General features: G+C 38.9%; 1 protein-coding gene across 1 annotated transcript in view; it reads left to right on the top strand.

Moving 5' to 3' along the window:
- khdrbs2 (KH domain containing, RNA binding, signal transduction associated 2) overlaps nt 1-16091 on the top strand; it is a 51332-nt gene that overhangs the window by 20270 nt on the left and 14971 nt on the right. Inside the window, exons 3-4 of the mRNA XM_054600680.1 lie at nt 3533-3649; nt 9273-9419. Of these exons, the coding sequence (XP_054456655.1) occupies nt 3533-3649; nt 9273-9419 (264 nt within the window). The remainder of the gene's footprint in view (nt 1-3532; nt 3650-9272; nt 9420-16091) is intronic.

Here is a 16091-nt window from a genome sequence, read left to right as displayed (position 1 = left end):
AATCCTCCTATCAGACAGGACCTGGACTTCCCCAATAGCACAGCTCCCTAACCATGGCAGTAAGTGCCTCAGGACATCTGCAAATCTTGCCTGGCCCCAGTGAACTGCATTAGAAGGCGGCCACCGTGCACATTTTCCAACTTAAAAGCTGAAAAGGTTTTTGTGTTATTAGTTCTGCAGCACTATACCTTAACTTTGTCAAGGTGCTGAAGTTGAAGTTTCAATATTTCCACGCTTTCCATGAAATGTTATTAATGCTTAAGCAGGAAAATGGGCTAGTCTGGTTCTTGAAATCCTCCAGAAGTTGCTTTGAGTCCTTTTTCTTTTATGCTTTTACTTTTATTACTTTAAATTTAGCAGCATTATAGAATCAGGGTAATGAGAGTATAAAATATTTACAAGTATCATTACGTGTGTATGGAAAAAATATTCTTGTGTACTGCTCTGCTATCCAGCTGGGATGTGTGTTCCCAGAGATCTGGGTTCTTGTAGGACACTGGAGAGACGGGGTATGAAATAAAGATAAAAATGCTACAGCCTGCAGCAGAAGCACTGTTTCTTTCATCAAATAAATAAATCATCTAATAGACATCAGTGGCTATATTGTTTTACATTATGTATAAGATAAGTCATATGTGGTCAGACTTCACTCACCAAACACTTTATGAATATTAACAACTTCATGCTCAGGGATGTTGTGGTGCATTACAGGTGCAAAACAGTTTCAAAAAGTCAGTGTGCTTCAAAAAGTCTCAGTCACAGACAACACCAGTCGTTGAACACCGAGAACAACCACAAAGAGAAGTGTGAACTATAAAATAACCTTTTCTTCTATTGTCAGACTTCATTTTGTGCCAACATATCTTCCTGTTCTCATTTTTAATATAGTTGTGCAGAAGTTGATCACTGAACTGGTCTCATTTATGGAACCAGACACCAGCATAACCAAATAAAAATAGGAGGATAATTTGTATCAGAGACAGACTGATAGTGGATTTCTAAAGGCCGATACAATAATGATTGCTTATGGCAAGAATAAGAAAGTGATAGAGTTGAGTTATATATATTTTTTTATTTAAATAAACAAAGAAATGGTCAGATATGACACGAATACCATTTGTCAGTTTGCTGTAATTAATCATTGTAATCAAAGTCTAATTACACGTGCTTTCTTAAGACCTCTTAAGACCTTGAGCTCTTAATACCTGTCAGTTGTGAGGAGATTATTTTTTTTTAAATCATCTTGTTCAAAAGTACCTCAGTCATTGAGATTGTTGTGAAAATTGCTCAGCTGCATTAGTAGGTTCGCAGATTCACATTAGTGAGACGTGACTCAACCTTCATCCAAGCCTTTTAGACTTTGCAACAAAGAACTTTATAAAAATGACTCCTCACGATGAATACAGAGATATTACAATTCATCCTGCACAAAAGCTCTAAATTAAATGTTTGTCCTTCATGTAGAAATTACACTTTGTGAAGTACAAATAAGTAGATACGCACACCCATTTTTATTTGTGCAACATGTCTTTGTGCGTAATTGTTGTATTCACAACACCCTTCCGTGTGCATAGAGTTATCAGTGTTGAGACATCAGGGGGCACATTGCATCATTTCAAACCTCATTTAACACAGAACCGAGCCCCTTTTCGAAGCCCAAATTGCTCGCCATGGAGCTGCAGAGGGGCTCCAGACATTCATTAGCTTAATGAAAACAGGCCACTCTTCTTCTACCGCCCAGCGAGCGCGTTCTCAACTTAGCCGCAACAACCATCTGCTCCCAAGCTCCCTGCCAGCTATAGGATAGTCCTGTCAAAGCAACCCCTGTGAAGTAAAGGAATCCACTAAGGTGCCTTAATCATTCAGATCAGAGGACAGGCAAGGACAGTAGGGATGCTTTTTTTTTCTCCTCTCTACGTCCCCTGGCGCCTCTCTAACCTGAGATGTAGCGTTCACTCGTGATGGTAATGATGTTCACAAAATAAGCTGAGTGTGCAGTTGTCGGAGTTGAGTTGCAGCAGCCACACAGCTGGCACTGAAGTTATTATCCGCTCAGCCCACAGTGGGAGAAGCTGCTTTGTGAAAAGGTTAATATCATTTTAGGGTTGGCCGGAGTGTGTTTTGGTGGGCGGCTGACCACCTGTTCAGCTCTGGAGGTGGTCTCTTATCATCTCATCCAGCAGCAAACATCTGAAGGTCGAACCACTTAATGCAATTTTAAAATCAGTGTGTGAGATAGTGCATGTAGCTTTTATGGGCTTGTATCAAGTAGTAAACATTTCTCTTGTTTTCTTATTGATATTCGGCTCATATTATCTTCGGAAACAACCCATTTGACTACAGTTGTGAGTTTCACCTCTCGGATTAATCTCCCCTAATCTCAGCAGCGTCGTGCCTTCAACAACCCAGAGCTTCTTCTCTTAATAAGAACACTAGCTGGTTCACAGCGAGCGGGAAATGATAGTCAGAGCCCCGAGGCTTGAATCTGATAGTTTGTCATCTGGATAGTATTAATTTCCCACTGGGAAGAAACTCATTATTTCTGACTTTATCTCAGCACTGACCTCTGGAACGGTCTCAGGAACATTATTGGTTTGAGCCCATGTTCCCTTTCTTTTTTTTCTCAGCATGGCATGGGTGACCCTAAACGGCAATAAGGAAACATGACTAGTGAAGGCGAAGTTCAGGCAAATGAATGGATACATTAAGCTGGACGGCAGATGAGAGTCCTGTTGACCTTACATTTGCTACATAGAGCACAATTCCATTGATTTATCACAGGTTACATTACAGTTTTTTCTCACATGATGAATGGTGAATGGAATGCAAGATTGTATTGATAATGGATGATCAATGGTCAGCAAACATCTTTTTTTTTAAATCAAATTTAGATTTTTCAATATACAGCAAGTCATCAGCCTTTCTATTCATCTGTAGCACTGGACAGGAATCATTTTGACATAAGTATACAGGTCTGACATGACTTTCTCAAGGGTTTCAATTGTATTTCCCTTCCCATTGTTTGAACTATAGAGAGTTCCAGAGATATGTTGTCTAATGATGAGAGTACCCTTCAGGAAATCTGAAGTTTATTGGGAGGCTTCCACCTTGATGCTAACAACTTTTTTTGCCGTCTGTTAGACATAAAGTAAAAGCCTTCTCTGAGATTCTGAGATTTTATATCTTTCAATCACCGAATTTGCATTTAGAAGTAAAACGTTAAGTAAACTAGGACTGAATTGACTGATGCCAGTTCTTTAAGTCAAGTCAGACCTTGGTAACATCCATTTACGGATGTAAATTCTTGGAACTTTTTGTACATATAAGATACAAAGCCAGCATCTTTTATGGTTAACCTTTTCTCCAAACCTATCAAATACCTTTTACGTCCAACAAATCTGTCTTCCAACAAGAATGTCTTCAGAAACATTTGTCTTCACATAAGTCACCTTTTTCATTTTTTGTCCTCTACATACATATGTTGTAAACTTTAATACGGCATTCTGGTTTCTTTCTTCCTCCTGTGTTACAGTTTAATTTTGTCGGGAAACTGCTGGGACCACGGGGAAATTCCATGAAACGATTACAAGAAGAGACCGGAGTGAAGATGTCCATCCTCGGGAAAGGGTCCATGAGGGATAAAGGCAAGGTAAGATATTGATTTGTGCTGAAATATAGTTGTTTGGCTGTTCAAAAATATGTATCAAAGGAAATGTATACAGAAGCAAAGTGCAGAAGAATATTCTAACCAACAACATCTGAGCTTTAAGTGAGATGGATAACAGCCGGAGTAGAATTAATAGCTTTCAGTTGACAAACATATGTAGGAGAAAAACAGGAATGTTTTTCTGTGTGTTGTTTAATAGCATATTCTGTAAGAGTCAATTATGAATGCAGAGTAATGAATTTCTTTGCCAAAGTAATTTATCCTGCTGACTTGTGGTCCCCTGGAGCCAAACTTATCAGAGCATGTACACAGACAGTCTGCTGGATCTGATGTTCACGCTCCTAACAGGTCTCAGTGTGCTGCTATAGAGTTACATTGCTATTATTACTGTAGCCTCGTATTCAGACATCTAGACATGACAAAAGACTTGCAGTGTTACCACCTCTTTGGTGAAACTGGAGCTTCATCTCAATGAGTCATGAACATGTTGAGGGTAATATAATGCAAAAGCTGTAAAAACTACTTTAAAACGGCTATAACAATATTTCTAGAATAAAAATGTATCAAATGACAACGTGACAGAGTTCCCCTGTGAAATTCACACCCGGATCTACAGCTCCCCTTGGCTTAACAGAGCTTTATATCATGTTTCAGCCCAATGTTTAGCAAACAACTTGACTGATATATCCTTGAGGAGTTGGTAGAGACCAAAAACAGAGCTAAAATAGACAGAATATTGGACGTATGTTAATCAGGTTACAGAAACAGTATTCCAAATAAACGCTAATGTTGCTGTTGATGCTAATGTGTTTCAGCTGCCCTAAGGTGGCCAGAATATCAGTTATTGCAGGTGTAAACATATCAGTGTGGTTCTTGTGGTCAATTGTACATATTAAATGCAGTTTATTTGAGAAAACCATCTCACCTCAGTGCCCATTTAGTAGCTACTCTAGCATTTGCCTAGTTGTCATTAACTGGGAAGTTCATTCTTGACCTTGGGAAATGCAGATGAAAAAAATAATTTCGCCACGAGGACCCTTCAGAATCTAGTGTGGAACTTTTGATCATATGAAATGATTTCCTTAGGAGATGGAGTACCCCGTTTTCATGGACACGTCAAGCAAGTACAGTGAGAAAGTACATAATAAGTGAAGTTAGAAAGTACAAAAGTTTTATCACTGAAATTGCTATATAATGTAGTTATAAATCTTTTCCAGCAATCAATCGTAGTGCATGTCCAAAGGGCAATTTTGTAATATTCTGCATGACTAAGCTTTTCTATAACAACTTAATAAAGCCCCAAATTCTTCAACAACTGTATTGTTTTATAATTAGAAATTACCGGTAATACATTTGTGCATCATTTTCCATTCAGACTTATGGTAAGGCTGAAAGTCTGTACTAAGACAAGGACTAAAGTCAGTGAAACGTTTCTTTACCATCACATTTTTGAATGTGCCTTGGCTGGAGCAGGAGCTCATTTAAAACTCTGGCTTCCTGCCACTAAGTCCATTCAGTTTACTCATGTGCTGCATTAACTTTTCTGCAGTGTGTAAAATTAAACAAAGAGGTGCTATAACTGTGAGCAAAATAACGGTTTGTGTCCATGCATGCAGTGATTAGGTTGTGATATTGCACTGTACAGTAGAGCATTCATTATGACTTTGTATTTTTTTATAAATCACTTACTAAGTGTAACTATTACAAACATGGTGTATTGTTTGTTTCACTTAAAGATTCAGTCCAAGGGAGGTTCATGTTGCTGTGTGCAACACAAAGGAAAATAATAAGCCCCGTACAGTTTCTTACCAAAGGCGGGCTACGTTACAATCTGATTCATCTTAGATTTTTCTATGTGCCATATTGATTGAATTCTTCAGTCTGGGCAAGTCTGAAGGATTCTGTGATGAGACTGATGCCTAAAGGTCATGACTTAAAGGCTGTCCGCCACTCTAGGCAGCTGGTCACAAGACAGTACTAACATAGCAAAAGCCCCATTACGAGCTCAAGTTGTTATCACACATTTCTGCCATCTCATCCAGTTCGTCAGTATGGTGCATCTGTCTAGCTGTAAGGCAATTTCTCAGGTTTGGAAATTTTGCATCAGAGCAGCCCACCCACACATCTCACACCATATGGTCTCTATAACACCTTGTGCACAGATATTACCGGAGTTATTGGAAGGAAAGTCCTCATTACACCTTTCTCACTCTAGAAACAAAACACTGCAAGGTTTAGAAATGATATTATTTCTGAGTTCCTAAAGTCCTTTAGCAGTGCAAACATATAATATGGATTGATTAAAAGCAGGCATGCTCTGTGCGTGCTGCTCCTGCTGTAGAACTCCCAAACATTTCGGTGACAAACTATTGAAACTACTACGACACATCGTCCACCCACATGCGCGTTTTGATCTGATCCATAGTGACTTTCTGACGGTGAATGTGAAGCCTGCTGAAATTTTCTGAGTGATTTTTAATTAAAGCTGATTTCTCCTCAAGGGTAGGGAACTGTGATGCAAGGACAAAAGTTTGAACCCAATTGGCTGGTTGAGTGGCACTCAAGCTTCTCTTAACAGCCACAATCATATTGTCCTTGAGCAAAGCACTCAACACCCAGTTGTTGCAGTGCAGGATGAATCAAAAAAGGTTCAAATAAATATATTTTGTCACAATTTATAAAATTTGAGGCAAGCACATTTGTTACTAATACAAATAGACCAAAGGGTCTCCACTCCAGGTCTGACATCACGTCTGATTATTTGTTCCATGTAGAATCTGTTTTGGGATTTCACTGGTTCCCTTAAAACACAGTTATGAGTGGCTCCATGCCATATTACAGAACGTTTAGCCTTTAAAGCCAGTGTGAAGCCCCAGGCTGGGGACCCTCAGGGCCTGGGTTGAGATAGAAAGGTGATTGGGCTTTTGTTGTCATCAGACTTAGGAACAGTTTGCATTAGGAGCTTGGATTGACATCTTTTGATTTACTTCAGTGCCTTCTCTTGGACTTGCTTTAACTCAATGACCCCTATCCAAACAGAAAACCTCTTTGCATTCCTAACTTTTTTGGCTCTTTTTTTTGCCATTCATCCTGTGGAGCTTTACTGCTGTAAGGTTCATAAGACTGATGTTTTGTGGTTGAACTCACACGCTGAGGAGCTTCACTAAAACATGAATCCAGCAACATGAGAGACGTTCAACAGTCGGAAACACTGAAATTCTCTTTGTTTTAATTTTGGAATGTTAACGAATATTGTGTTTTTGTTTTAATAATAGATAAAAAAGAATCAGGAAACATGGCCAAACAGCATCTTAATTCTGATGTTCCTGGGATGTTCAGAGAGTAATCTTATATAATTAATGTAGAAACAGAAATGGCACTGCACCTGCTGTTTGTCTCTATCACTGTGACGTCTGCATCTTTTACCTCTCCTTTCTCTTCTTCTTCCCACGTAGACAGAAGGATCTCTGAGTGTGTCTGCAATTTTATTGGTCCTTGCTGTGTTTGTCTGTTTGGCACACCTGATGTGGATCAACCCTTTAGTATGCCTAATGTTGCTAATCAACATTTTAACAGTTTTCAATCTTGCCTTAGTCCAGAGAGACGAGATAATCATTGTCTTGTTTTAAAACGACGTGCACCTCTGAGGAGGGCCATCACGCCCATATATTTTCTGGACTGGTCCATACAGAGGCTGCTGCTGGATTTCCATTTCATGCACCCGCATATGAACTCATGTTCAGGCATGAAGTGGCTATATATATGGCTCATTTTTGTCAGACACAAAGTCACAGAACAGCCCTGGAAGTGTCTGGCAGGAAGCAAGACCACGACAGACCTAGAGATGCACCGACAGCTCGGTTAGCAAGACAGACAGCTGAGAGACAGATTAACTGCAAGCTAGTGCAGCGACTTAACGTACTGTTATTTGTTGATATCAAACTTCGAGAGGTGAGAACACAAGTTCACCTTATTGCTCTTCCCCCAATTCCTGCTACATCCTCTCATCAAAGTTGGAAACCTCTACACCTTCTTGACAAGAGAGGGAGGCGGGGCCCTTACTTAATTTGCGGGGGACTACACAACTTGTACAGTGAGTGTATAAGGACGCGGAGTCTACGCCAAGGTCTCTTAAGCATCCGCTTAGTTCGCTTATGCCTCAGGCCGCCTCTGACACAAGCCTTCCTCAATCTGTATGTGAGAACAATTTCCGATACAGCTTCAGTATCATTTTTGGCCCTTTTTTGGCCTTCTGAAGGTCATTACTGCTGTTATTTTTTCTCCTAGATTTTTCCTCAAAATCCATTTGGCACAAGTGGTCACAAATGCATGACTTGAACTGTATGCCATGTCTGAGTCATAAGATGTCAATCCATTTAAAACATTTCCCGGAGCTGTTTTGAAGTCCAGTCAGCAGAGCTTTCTTCACAACAAATCACAAAATGCATTTTTTTATCAGGGCAAAGACCATAACTAACAGCATCCCCGAATCCAGACTCTATGACCGAGCTCTGCTGTTTAGTCTGTTATTCTTGTTGTTTTTTCCTGTAGTTGTCAGATGAGCAGTAATTATTCTCTAAAAGTCAAGTTATTCCTGACCCAAGTGAGAAAAAGGAGTCTTCCTAGTGATGAATGGTGTGAATGCTCAGGTATCTCTTGTCTTGAAACTAAATCATAAATGTTTCTGTGGGTTGCGGCCTGTCTTTTGAAGAGTTGCTTATGATGAAAGGAGGAAAAAATTTTGACTTTTGTGAAATAGCAAAATCGCTTTATTTTCAAAATGATTTCTCAGCAGGAATACTTTATTTGCCTAAATGTTGATGTTTAACCAAGCTAGCAGCATGGCTCTAGGGGTGGCGAAGTCTGTCTGTTTGTCGGGAAGTCCACCATTTTGGTTCAGACTGAAATATCTAACAACTATTAGATGGATTGTCATGAAATTGTGTATCTGTAGGGGGAAACCTTCTGACTTAAGTGATCCTCTGACTTTTCATCAGCTCAAAATTGTAATTTGTCCAGTACTTTGGTTATAAAAACCTGTAAAGCAACTCGTTCTTAGTGCAAATTAGCAAATGTAAGCATGTTAATACTCTAAAGAGATCACATGATCACCATTCTACCTACTTAACATCACCATGTTCCCATTGTCATTGAGAGCATGTATGAATGCTGACATAAGCATTTAGCTTACGCCACTGCTGTGCTTAAGTACAATCATCACGAAGAGCCACTTGCATTCTCAGTTGCAACAAAATGTGTCCAAACTGTCTCAGTTTAATCAAACATTAAATGTCCATATAATTAAACGACAAATGTATGTTTTTCTCCATCATATATTTAGTTTTTGCATAATAGACGTTCTTAAGATAAAAATCAGGAGGTCATAATCATTCCACATCAACCTGCATTGTATAATATAAAGAAAATTGACGTCCAAATAAATACTTGATGACACGTCATTATGCAACAGTGAAGTTACTACATGTTAATACAAACAAGTTTTGATTATGTATTTGTTACAATTACCACCATATTATTATGAAATTAAACAACATGTATTTCGGATTACAGTTCACATCCTTCACTTGCTTTCTTTTTTTCACAGGAAGAAGAATTAAGGAAAAGCGGGGAGGCCAAATACGCCCATCTGAGTAATGATCTTCATGTTTTAATTGAAGTCTTTGCTCCACCTGGAGAGGCCTATTCACGCATGAGTCACGCCTTGGAGGAAATAAAAAAATTCCTAGTTCCAGTAAGTTTAATACTTCACTTTATTTTTTCCACCTAATTTTCATTCCTGTGTGATATATGAACATCAGACATTATGCTGACTTGATTATTTCCCCACCAGGCTTACTCACACAAATAGTTTACAGTATCCAGGGTTTGTTAACACAAGAGGAAGATATGCGTGAAGTTTTTATCTGTTTTACAACCACTACCCTACACTGCATTCCCTCATTTAAAAATGAAAAATAATGTATTCAGCAATTAAAGTGCAGTATTGAAAAATTTGCAAGACCTGAGCAACTTATAGCCCGGAGAACTATGGTAATAATTAATGTGCATGTTGTGTACTCCTGCTGAGTTTAAGCTGTAAATATTAATCAAGCTTTGCAAATGTGACAAGCCTAATAGAGGAATTGTGCTGCATGAGTCTACTTTATGGACTTCATGCTTTTTCCTATACCGAGTCGATGTTCTTCAAGCGTGCTTTATATCCATACAGTCTTTCCAAGAATATAAAAAATATTGCTGGCAGAGTCTCAACTCTCCCTACATTGTAGTTACTAGAGAAAAGATGGACTATTGTGTATTCTAAATTATTCTAATAAGAGTGCAGCAACACTTTCTAATTAGTGTACACACAGAATTGGCTGTAATACATTAATTTCGAATAGGTGCACATATTCAATAAGCACAGACAGTTAAGGCTAGACAACTGTTTCTTTTGAGAAAATATGCCAGCAGAACTAATTAAGCAGGGTGACTAAAGGAAGATTTAACAAAGTGACAAAAGGGCTTAAAATCATTACTGTGGATGAGAATGCACTGTTACAACTCCCAATGCTGGTTTATTATTATAAATGTTAATGAATATAAAAGGGGAAAAAACGTAAATTGAAGTTACATTCTGCTGCTTAATCAGATCTTACATTTCCTTTCTTTCATTATCTTTCAAAGTGAGTACGGACGTAGCCCCAGAGTATTAAGTGAAGTCCGGAAAGGGGGAATCATCACTTTGTCCCTAAATTCTGCTTCTATCATCCCCACATCACATCAATAACAAACATAAAGAGTAGAGACCATACCATCTATTTCATAGCAAAGGCTTTCTGCTTCAGGGATCTTATGGATTTGCAAATAAACTGCATATAATGCACAACAGGCATCTGTCAGTATCCATAGTGACAGATGTTTCCTGCCTCTGGCATAGAGTAGCAAGTGCGTCCTGCTGTTTCTAGTTTTTATTGCTTCACTGTGTATGAACGGAGATGGTTACTGTGTTGTCAGAGTGATACTTCAAGTGAATTGCTACTGGGGATGGGTTTGGTTGAAATTAATCAGCATGGGTTTACCAACTTGTTGTTAATTCAACTTGTAATTCTTATATTTCCAAAAGGCAAAAATAATATAAATTTGTTTATTTGGTTTGATTAATTGATGAGGAACTCCATCGATTTTACACATCAAAGACTGTTTACTGGTGTTGGGGTGTAGTACTGAATATGTCAAATAAATAAGTTGTAAATCCTATTGTAGCCCCAGAGGAAGCTGTGTGAAGTCTGATAAATTGCCTCAAGTGACATCACTTGAGGCAATTTTCAGACATCTTTAATGTGGTTGGTTGGTTGGTTGGTTGGGAATGAAGATTACAATTTTCAAAATGAAGCAGATCTGGAGGTGTGGAGTTTGTGAGCTTATAAGACCTTTATCCAGCTGCTGATCTCCCCTTGAGACTAGAAGCTTGAGGCTGCATTAAGCCGCTACAAGCATTACGCTCCCAAATCTCCAATCGAGAGTGGTCATGTTGCATTGTGGGTAATGTAGGCACCAGATTTGACAAGGAGGAAAAATGTGTTTAATCAGTTTTGTTTTTAAACTGTCTATTCCTGTTTAATGTTGGAGGAGAGCATTTTTAAATAGGTGGACTACTTTTTTAATGTATTTAACATCAATTTGTTGTCGGCTAAGCATGTGAAATGTAGAATGCACCAAATACAAGTTGGCCCAGGAGGAAAGATGGACTGGATTCGAGCCAGCTGGTGCGCAACACTACTGCCGGGCCATCAGGAAAACTAGCACTGCTCCAGAGGCCTATCTACCCCTGCTTGTGTGACATTATGCTTCAGAAACCAGACTCAGGTCAAAGCGATGCAGCAGGCAGAATCACAGAGACGTGTAGTTCCCACAATGCCACTTGTGTAGTAAAGAGACTTACACTGCTGGTTTCAGCTGAAAATCTAAGTTTGTACCACAGCATGTGAGCTGAGGTGAGGGATTTGTGGAGCACTCGTTTCTTCCCTTCATTTCTACTCCTCTGTCCTCTCACCTATCTCGGAACAAAAACTCAAATGTGCTCCATCTTTTACCAAAATAAAACCCAATTAAAGTGGCACCACCACCATGATGTCTGAAAACAAATGTCTTAACTAAAACCTGCATCCCGCTCATATCTACAAAACAGGAAAAAAATAATATTCATTTTCTTTTCTTCCGATATGAAAAACCTTTTAATATGAATCACAATTACTAAAAAAAATCACAATCACATGAACAAGCTGTGTGACCATTTCCAATTACGATTTAACATGCATCATTAGCATATAGTGTGTTTTTCATTTAGTCCTGAGCAAAAATAGAACACACGGGCAGCCAAGAAGTACAGTTTGTCTGACTGTGAGCTTCACCAGTTGTTGAAGCGTCTAAGGAGAGAAAGCTCGTCTGAGCGGGAGCCCTCAGATCTGCCGTGAAGCAAAATCGGACCACGGAAATGCTGTCAGTGCTGTCAGCTCACAGTTATGCAAACAGGAACCTAATCAGTGGAATACAGTATGTACAGGAATAAGAACGAGAGGCACTAGAGAAGGACAGCAGCTTCTGCTCTCAGCTGGATGAGCTTTTTGCCCTCATCTTGGGGCCAAACTGCACATTGGTGGAGAGAGGGAACAAGATATGTGGAATTAATTTGTTTTCAAGACAAAACAAAAATATACATGTTATTAAAGCTGTCTGTTTTGTGTTCAAATTAAATGTAATCTATTTGATCCATATGATCCCAAACAAAGAGCCTGAGCTCCATCTCTGAAGATTGGCCTGGTGTTGCAGAGGCAAGCACTTATGCACAGTCTTCTGCATTATTATCTTCAGCAGAGATCCAGACTGTGCAGGTGTTCTTAACAATGCAAGTCCAATTTCACTGCACAATGAGGGAGGTGCAATTTGTGGCAGCACAATGAAGTGAAATGCCTGCGCAAAGGGCTACAAAGTGAAGATTCATAAATACTTCTGGATCACCATATACAGAATTAAAGTCCAGTAGACCCAGTTAATTTGTTTGGAACTGAAATGAGCAGCTCATAATGAAAAAAGGTACGTACATACAGAAGAAAACTTAACAAACATCATATCAAGATGCAGATTAACAGCTGCTGCAGCTGCTTCTGTTCCTCTGGATCAACCGGCCTGATGTGCTTTGGGAGAATGAGAGAATCTTTCAGTAGGTTGTTATGCAGCACAGCATGTTCTGTGATGGTTTTTCAGACCTTCTTTAGTGTTTAGACACTGCAGGCGCTGTGCACTGTAGGAATTTATGTTGTCTCTAGGATCATATTTTACCATTGGTCTTATTGCAAACCACCACCTAAAAACAATCCACACACCATGCACTGGTCTTTCTATAAGTCTCCTTTTCCTCTGCTTTTAAGTTTAAAAGGTGCAATTTATGAGACAGGGAGCCTTTCTATTGCCTCAACACAGCGACGCATCTAGCAGCTAACGGCCCTAATGACGCAAAACTATGGCAAAAGCGCCAACAAAACTGATAACAAAAGACAGAAAGAAAGAAAGAGAGCGCATTTATTTCCTGCTCAGGAAGACATTACTTCACTATATCTATAGCAAATAGTTGTTTGCTGCTATATGAATGCAAGAAAGGTTGTATATATTGTTCCTCTAATAAAGCATGTCCTGTAACAATATTAGTCCAAACCTTTTGTGTGTATTTGGAAGTTGACAGAGATTAAATCATTTTCAGGGAATTTCAACAAACTCATGGTCCCAGGCTGGCATTTTTGCAATATGAGTGCATATTTGTAAAACCATGTGTCCCTGTAAATTGACCTGCGTGCCTGCTGTGAGAGAGAGCATGATGTATTACACACTTGTAAATTCTGCAGCACTGCAGACATGACACTGTGGGAGCTTTTTTTGTTGGCTGATCAAACACAAGATACATTTCAACACACATTTGGTAGCTGTTGGAAATTGAAATTGGTTCATTCTCATCACAGGGTGCCATAAATCTGAAGCTCTCAATATGCTGTATATCACCAGTGAATTCTCTGCTCCGTCCTCCAAAGAAACCAATACATCTCCTGACATACATACATCAGATATATTCATTTGTGATATTAGTGATCTCATCATCAAATAGTCCTTACTTGAGTTAACCATATTGGTTGGGCTCATCAACAAAGCCTGGGACCTCCGCTGACTCACTCTTACATCCCGAGGACAATGACATACATTTACACATCCAACACTTCACTTTAAATAAACACCTGACACTTTAATAACAGACTTATTTTAAAATACTCTTATATTGTTTGTTTGTTTGTTTGTTTGTTTATCATAGTCTATTGTAAATGTTCCTATTTTTATTTTCTAATATGTCTTATGCTTTTGCACTGTGTTTATTTTCATGCACCAATTACCAAGTCACATTCCTTGTATGTGCAAACATACTTGGCAATAAATATTTTTAGATTCTAATATAAGTAATCAAACAAAGGCCACAAGGCTGATTCAAAAACTGGGATGGATTTGATGTCGTTTTCTATTTCACACTTTTATGGAGGTAAGTATTGACTCTAAAATCACATCACTAGATGCCTTAGGGTCTCAGAGGAGATCAACATCTCTTCAACTGAGATTGATTACGTACAAGGATGTATCACTGAGATGTGAAGTCAAGAAAAGGAAATCAGTCAACACAGCAGGTGTAGACGCAAGCTCAAGAAGGATCAGTATCGCCGTGCTTCGTGTGCCGACCCCTTAAAGTTTAGCTCTGTGAAGGGCATCCTGTGTGTACAAGGTCATGCATGGTCAGAGTCAATCTGAGTGAGCAAACAGTCTGACCCGAGAAGCCTCAGCATGGGCTTTATCTACTCATGTTGACGCCTCTGTCAACAGTCAACTTTTACAAGCTCTGGCAGATTTGTTGTGCTTTGGATAAGCTGCCGGCTTTCCAATTAAAAGCCCTGTCAGTCTCCTTCAAACCAACAGAACACTGTAGGCCCTATTAGTTCATTAACAAGAGAAGTACATGTGTGCACTGTGTCAAGTGTATTGGGAATCTACCATGAGGATTTTCTTCTAGACAAGTGGGAGTCAAAATCTGTTCATCATATGGTCCCTGTATGACACATATCCTGTTACTGTAAAAGGATAGCTGGCACAATGTGAGAGGAAATTAAGGAAAAGTATGCTGAAGTTTGGTTTAACATGCCCAAGGTGTATGAATCTGCAAGTTTACAACTTGCCGGTCCACGTAATAAATCAATTATAATAATAGGCTTTTGTTTAAGATCTAATTACATTCAGTGACAAACATACAAATCAGAGTGGGCAAACACTCTGCTGTGATATCCTCATGACGTAGTGTGGTAAAGGTGGGCTTATAGATATATAATGGAAATAAACAGAGTAGCATGAAAAGAAGGTGTTAAAGCAAATAAAGGGTGACACAACCCTCAATTATAATGTATGTGTGAGCTGTAATCTGACTCGAACAGAACCTGCACACCCATTAAAGGTTTGTCCTTCACTTATCAATGCACTCTACACTGAATCATATCTCATGAATTATTGTGCTGTTCATTTACTGGTCGGAATAAGGCTATAACAAAAATGTCATTCACTCCATGTTGGAAAGATTCATGTAGACCAGGAGAATTGTTTGGAGCTCTTACACTGTCTCACATTTCTGGAAACAAATTATTGCATACTGGGTCTAATGTGTTGGTCCAACTATGTCTATAGTGAGCTCTATTTATTTTCAAATATCTGACGGAAGATTTTTGAAGTTTCTTGCTTTCATTTCAGTGCCTGACACCCATTCATACAGTTAGAAAAGACCCATAAAAGTCACAAAATGCGACTGCCAAAAACACTGACGACGGTTGCTGCCTCCGTCCCTTTTCATTATAAAAAAAACACTAAAAACATTTTGCCCGAGGTATCAAATCATGTGGGCTTTGCTTATGTGTTTCTGAGAAATAAGCCTGTTTATCTGTCAGCAATGACAAGATAATGAATATGTCTTTGTCCACTCCCTTATCTGCTGCATAATGATCCGTATAACGTTTCATAACAGGTTGAGGAAAATTGGTTCAGAATCACAAGATAACGATATTCACCACCAAGTTGTTGAAACTGTCAATTACCGGCAGTGCCGACTATATTTTTCTGTTGCTTGAAAGTGAGAAGTAAGTTTTTTGATGTAATTTCCCTTTTATGTCCTCGTTCTCTTCAACATACAGGTTTGGGAAATGCTTTGGAAATCTGATTTTGTTGGTTATTTTGTCTTCCAGTCATCCTGAATGCATTTGCAATGCAAAATATGTTTTCCGCGTTTCCTTTTTTGAAAATCATACAAACTTACTCCTACTAATGAATCCATATCTCTTTTGAGGAATATTTA

This window comes from Anoplopoma fimbria, chromosome 6 (assembly GCF_027596085.1).
Source record: "Anoplopoma fimbria isolate UVic2021 breed Golden Eagle Sablefish chromosome 6, Afim_UVic_2022, whole genome shotgun sequence".
Taxonomy (NCBI): Eukaryota; Metazoa; Chordata; class Actinopteri; order Perciformes; family Anoplopomatidae; genus Anoplopoma; species Anoplopoma fimbria.
The sequence above is the reverse complement of the archived record's forward strand: the minus strand, read 5'-3'. Positions and strand labels throughout refer to the sequence as shown.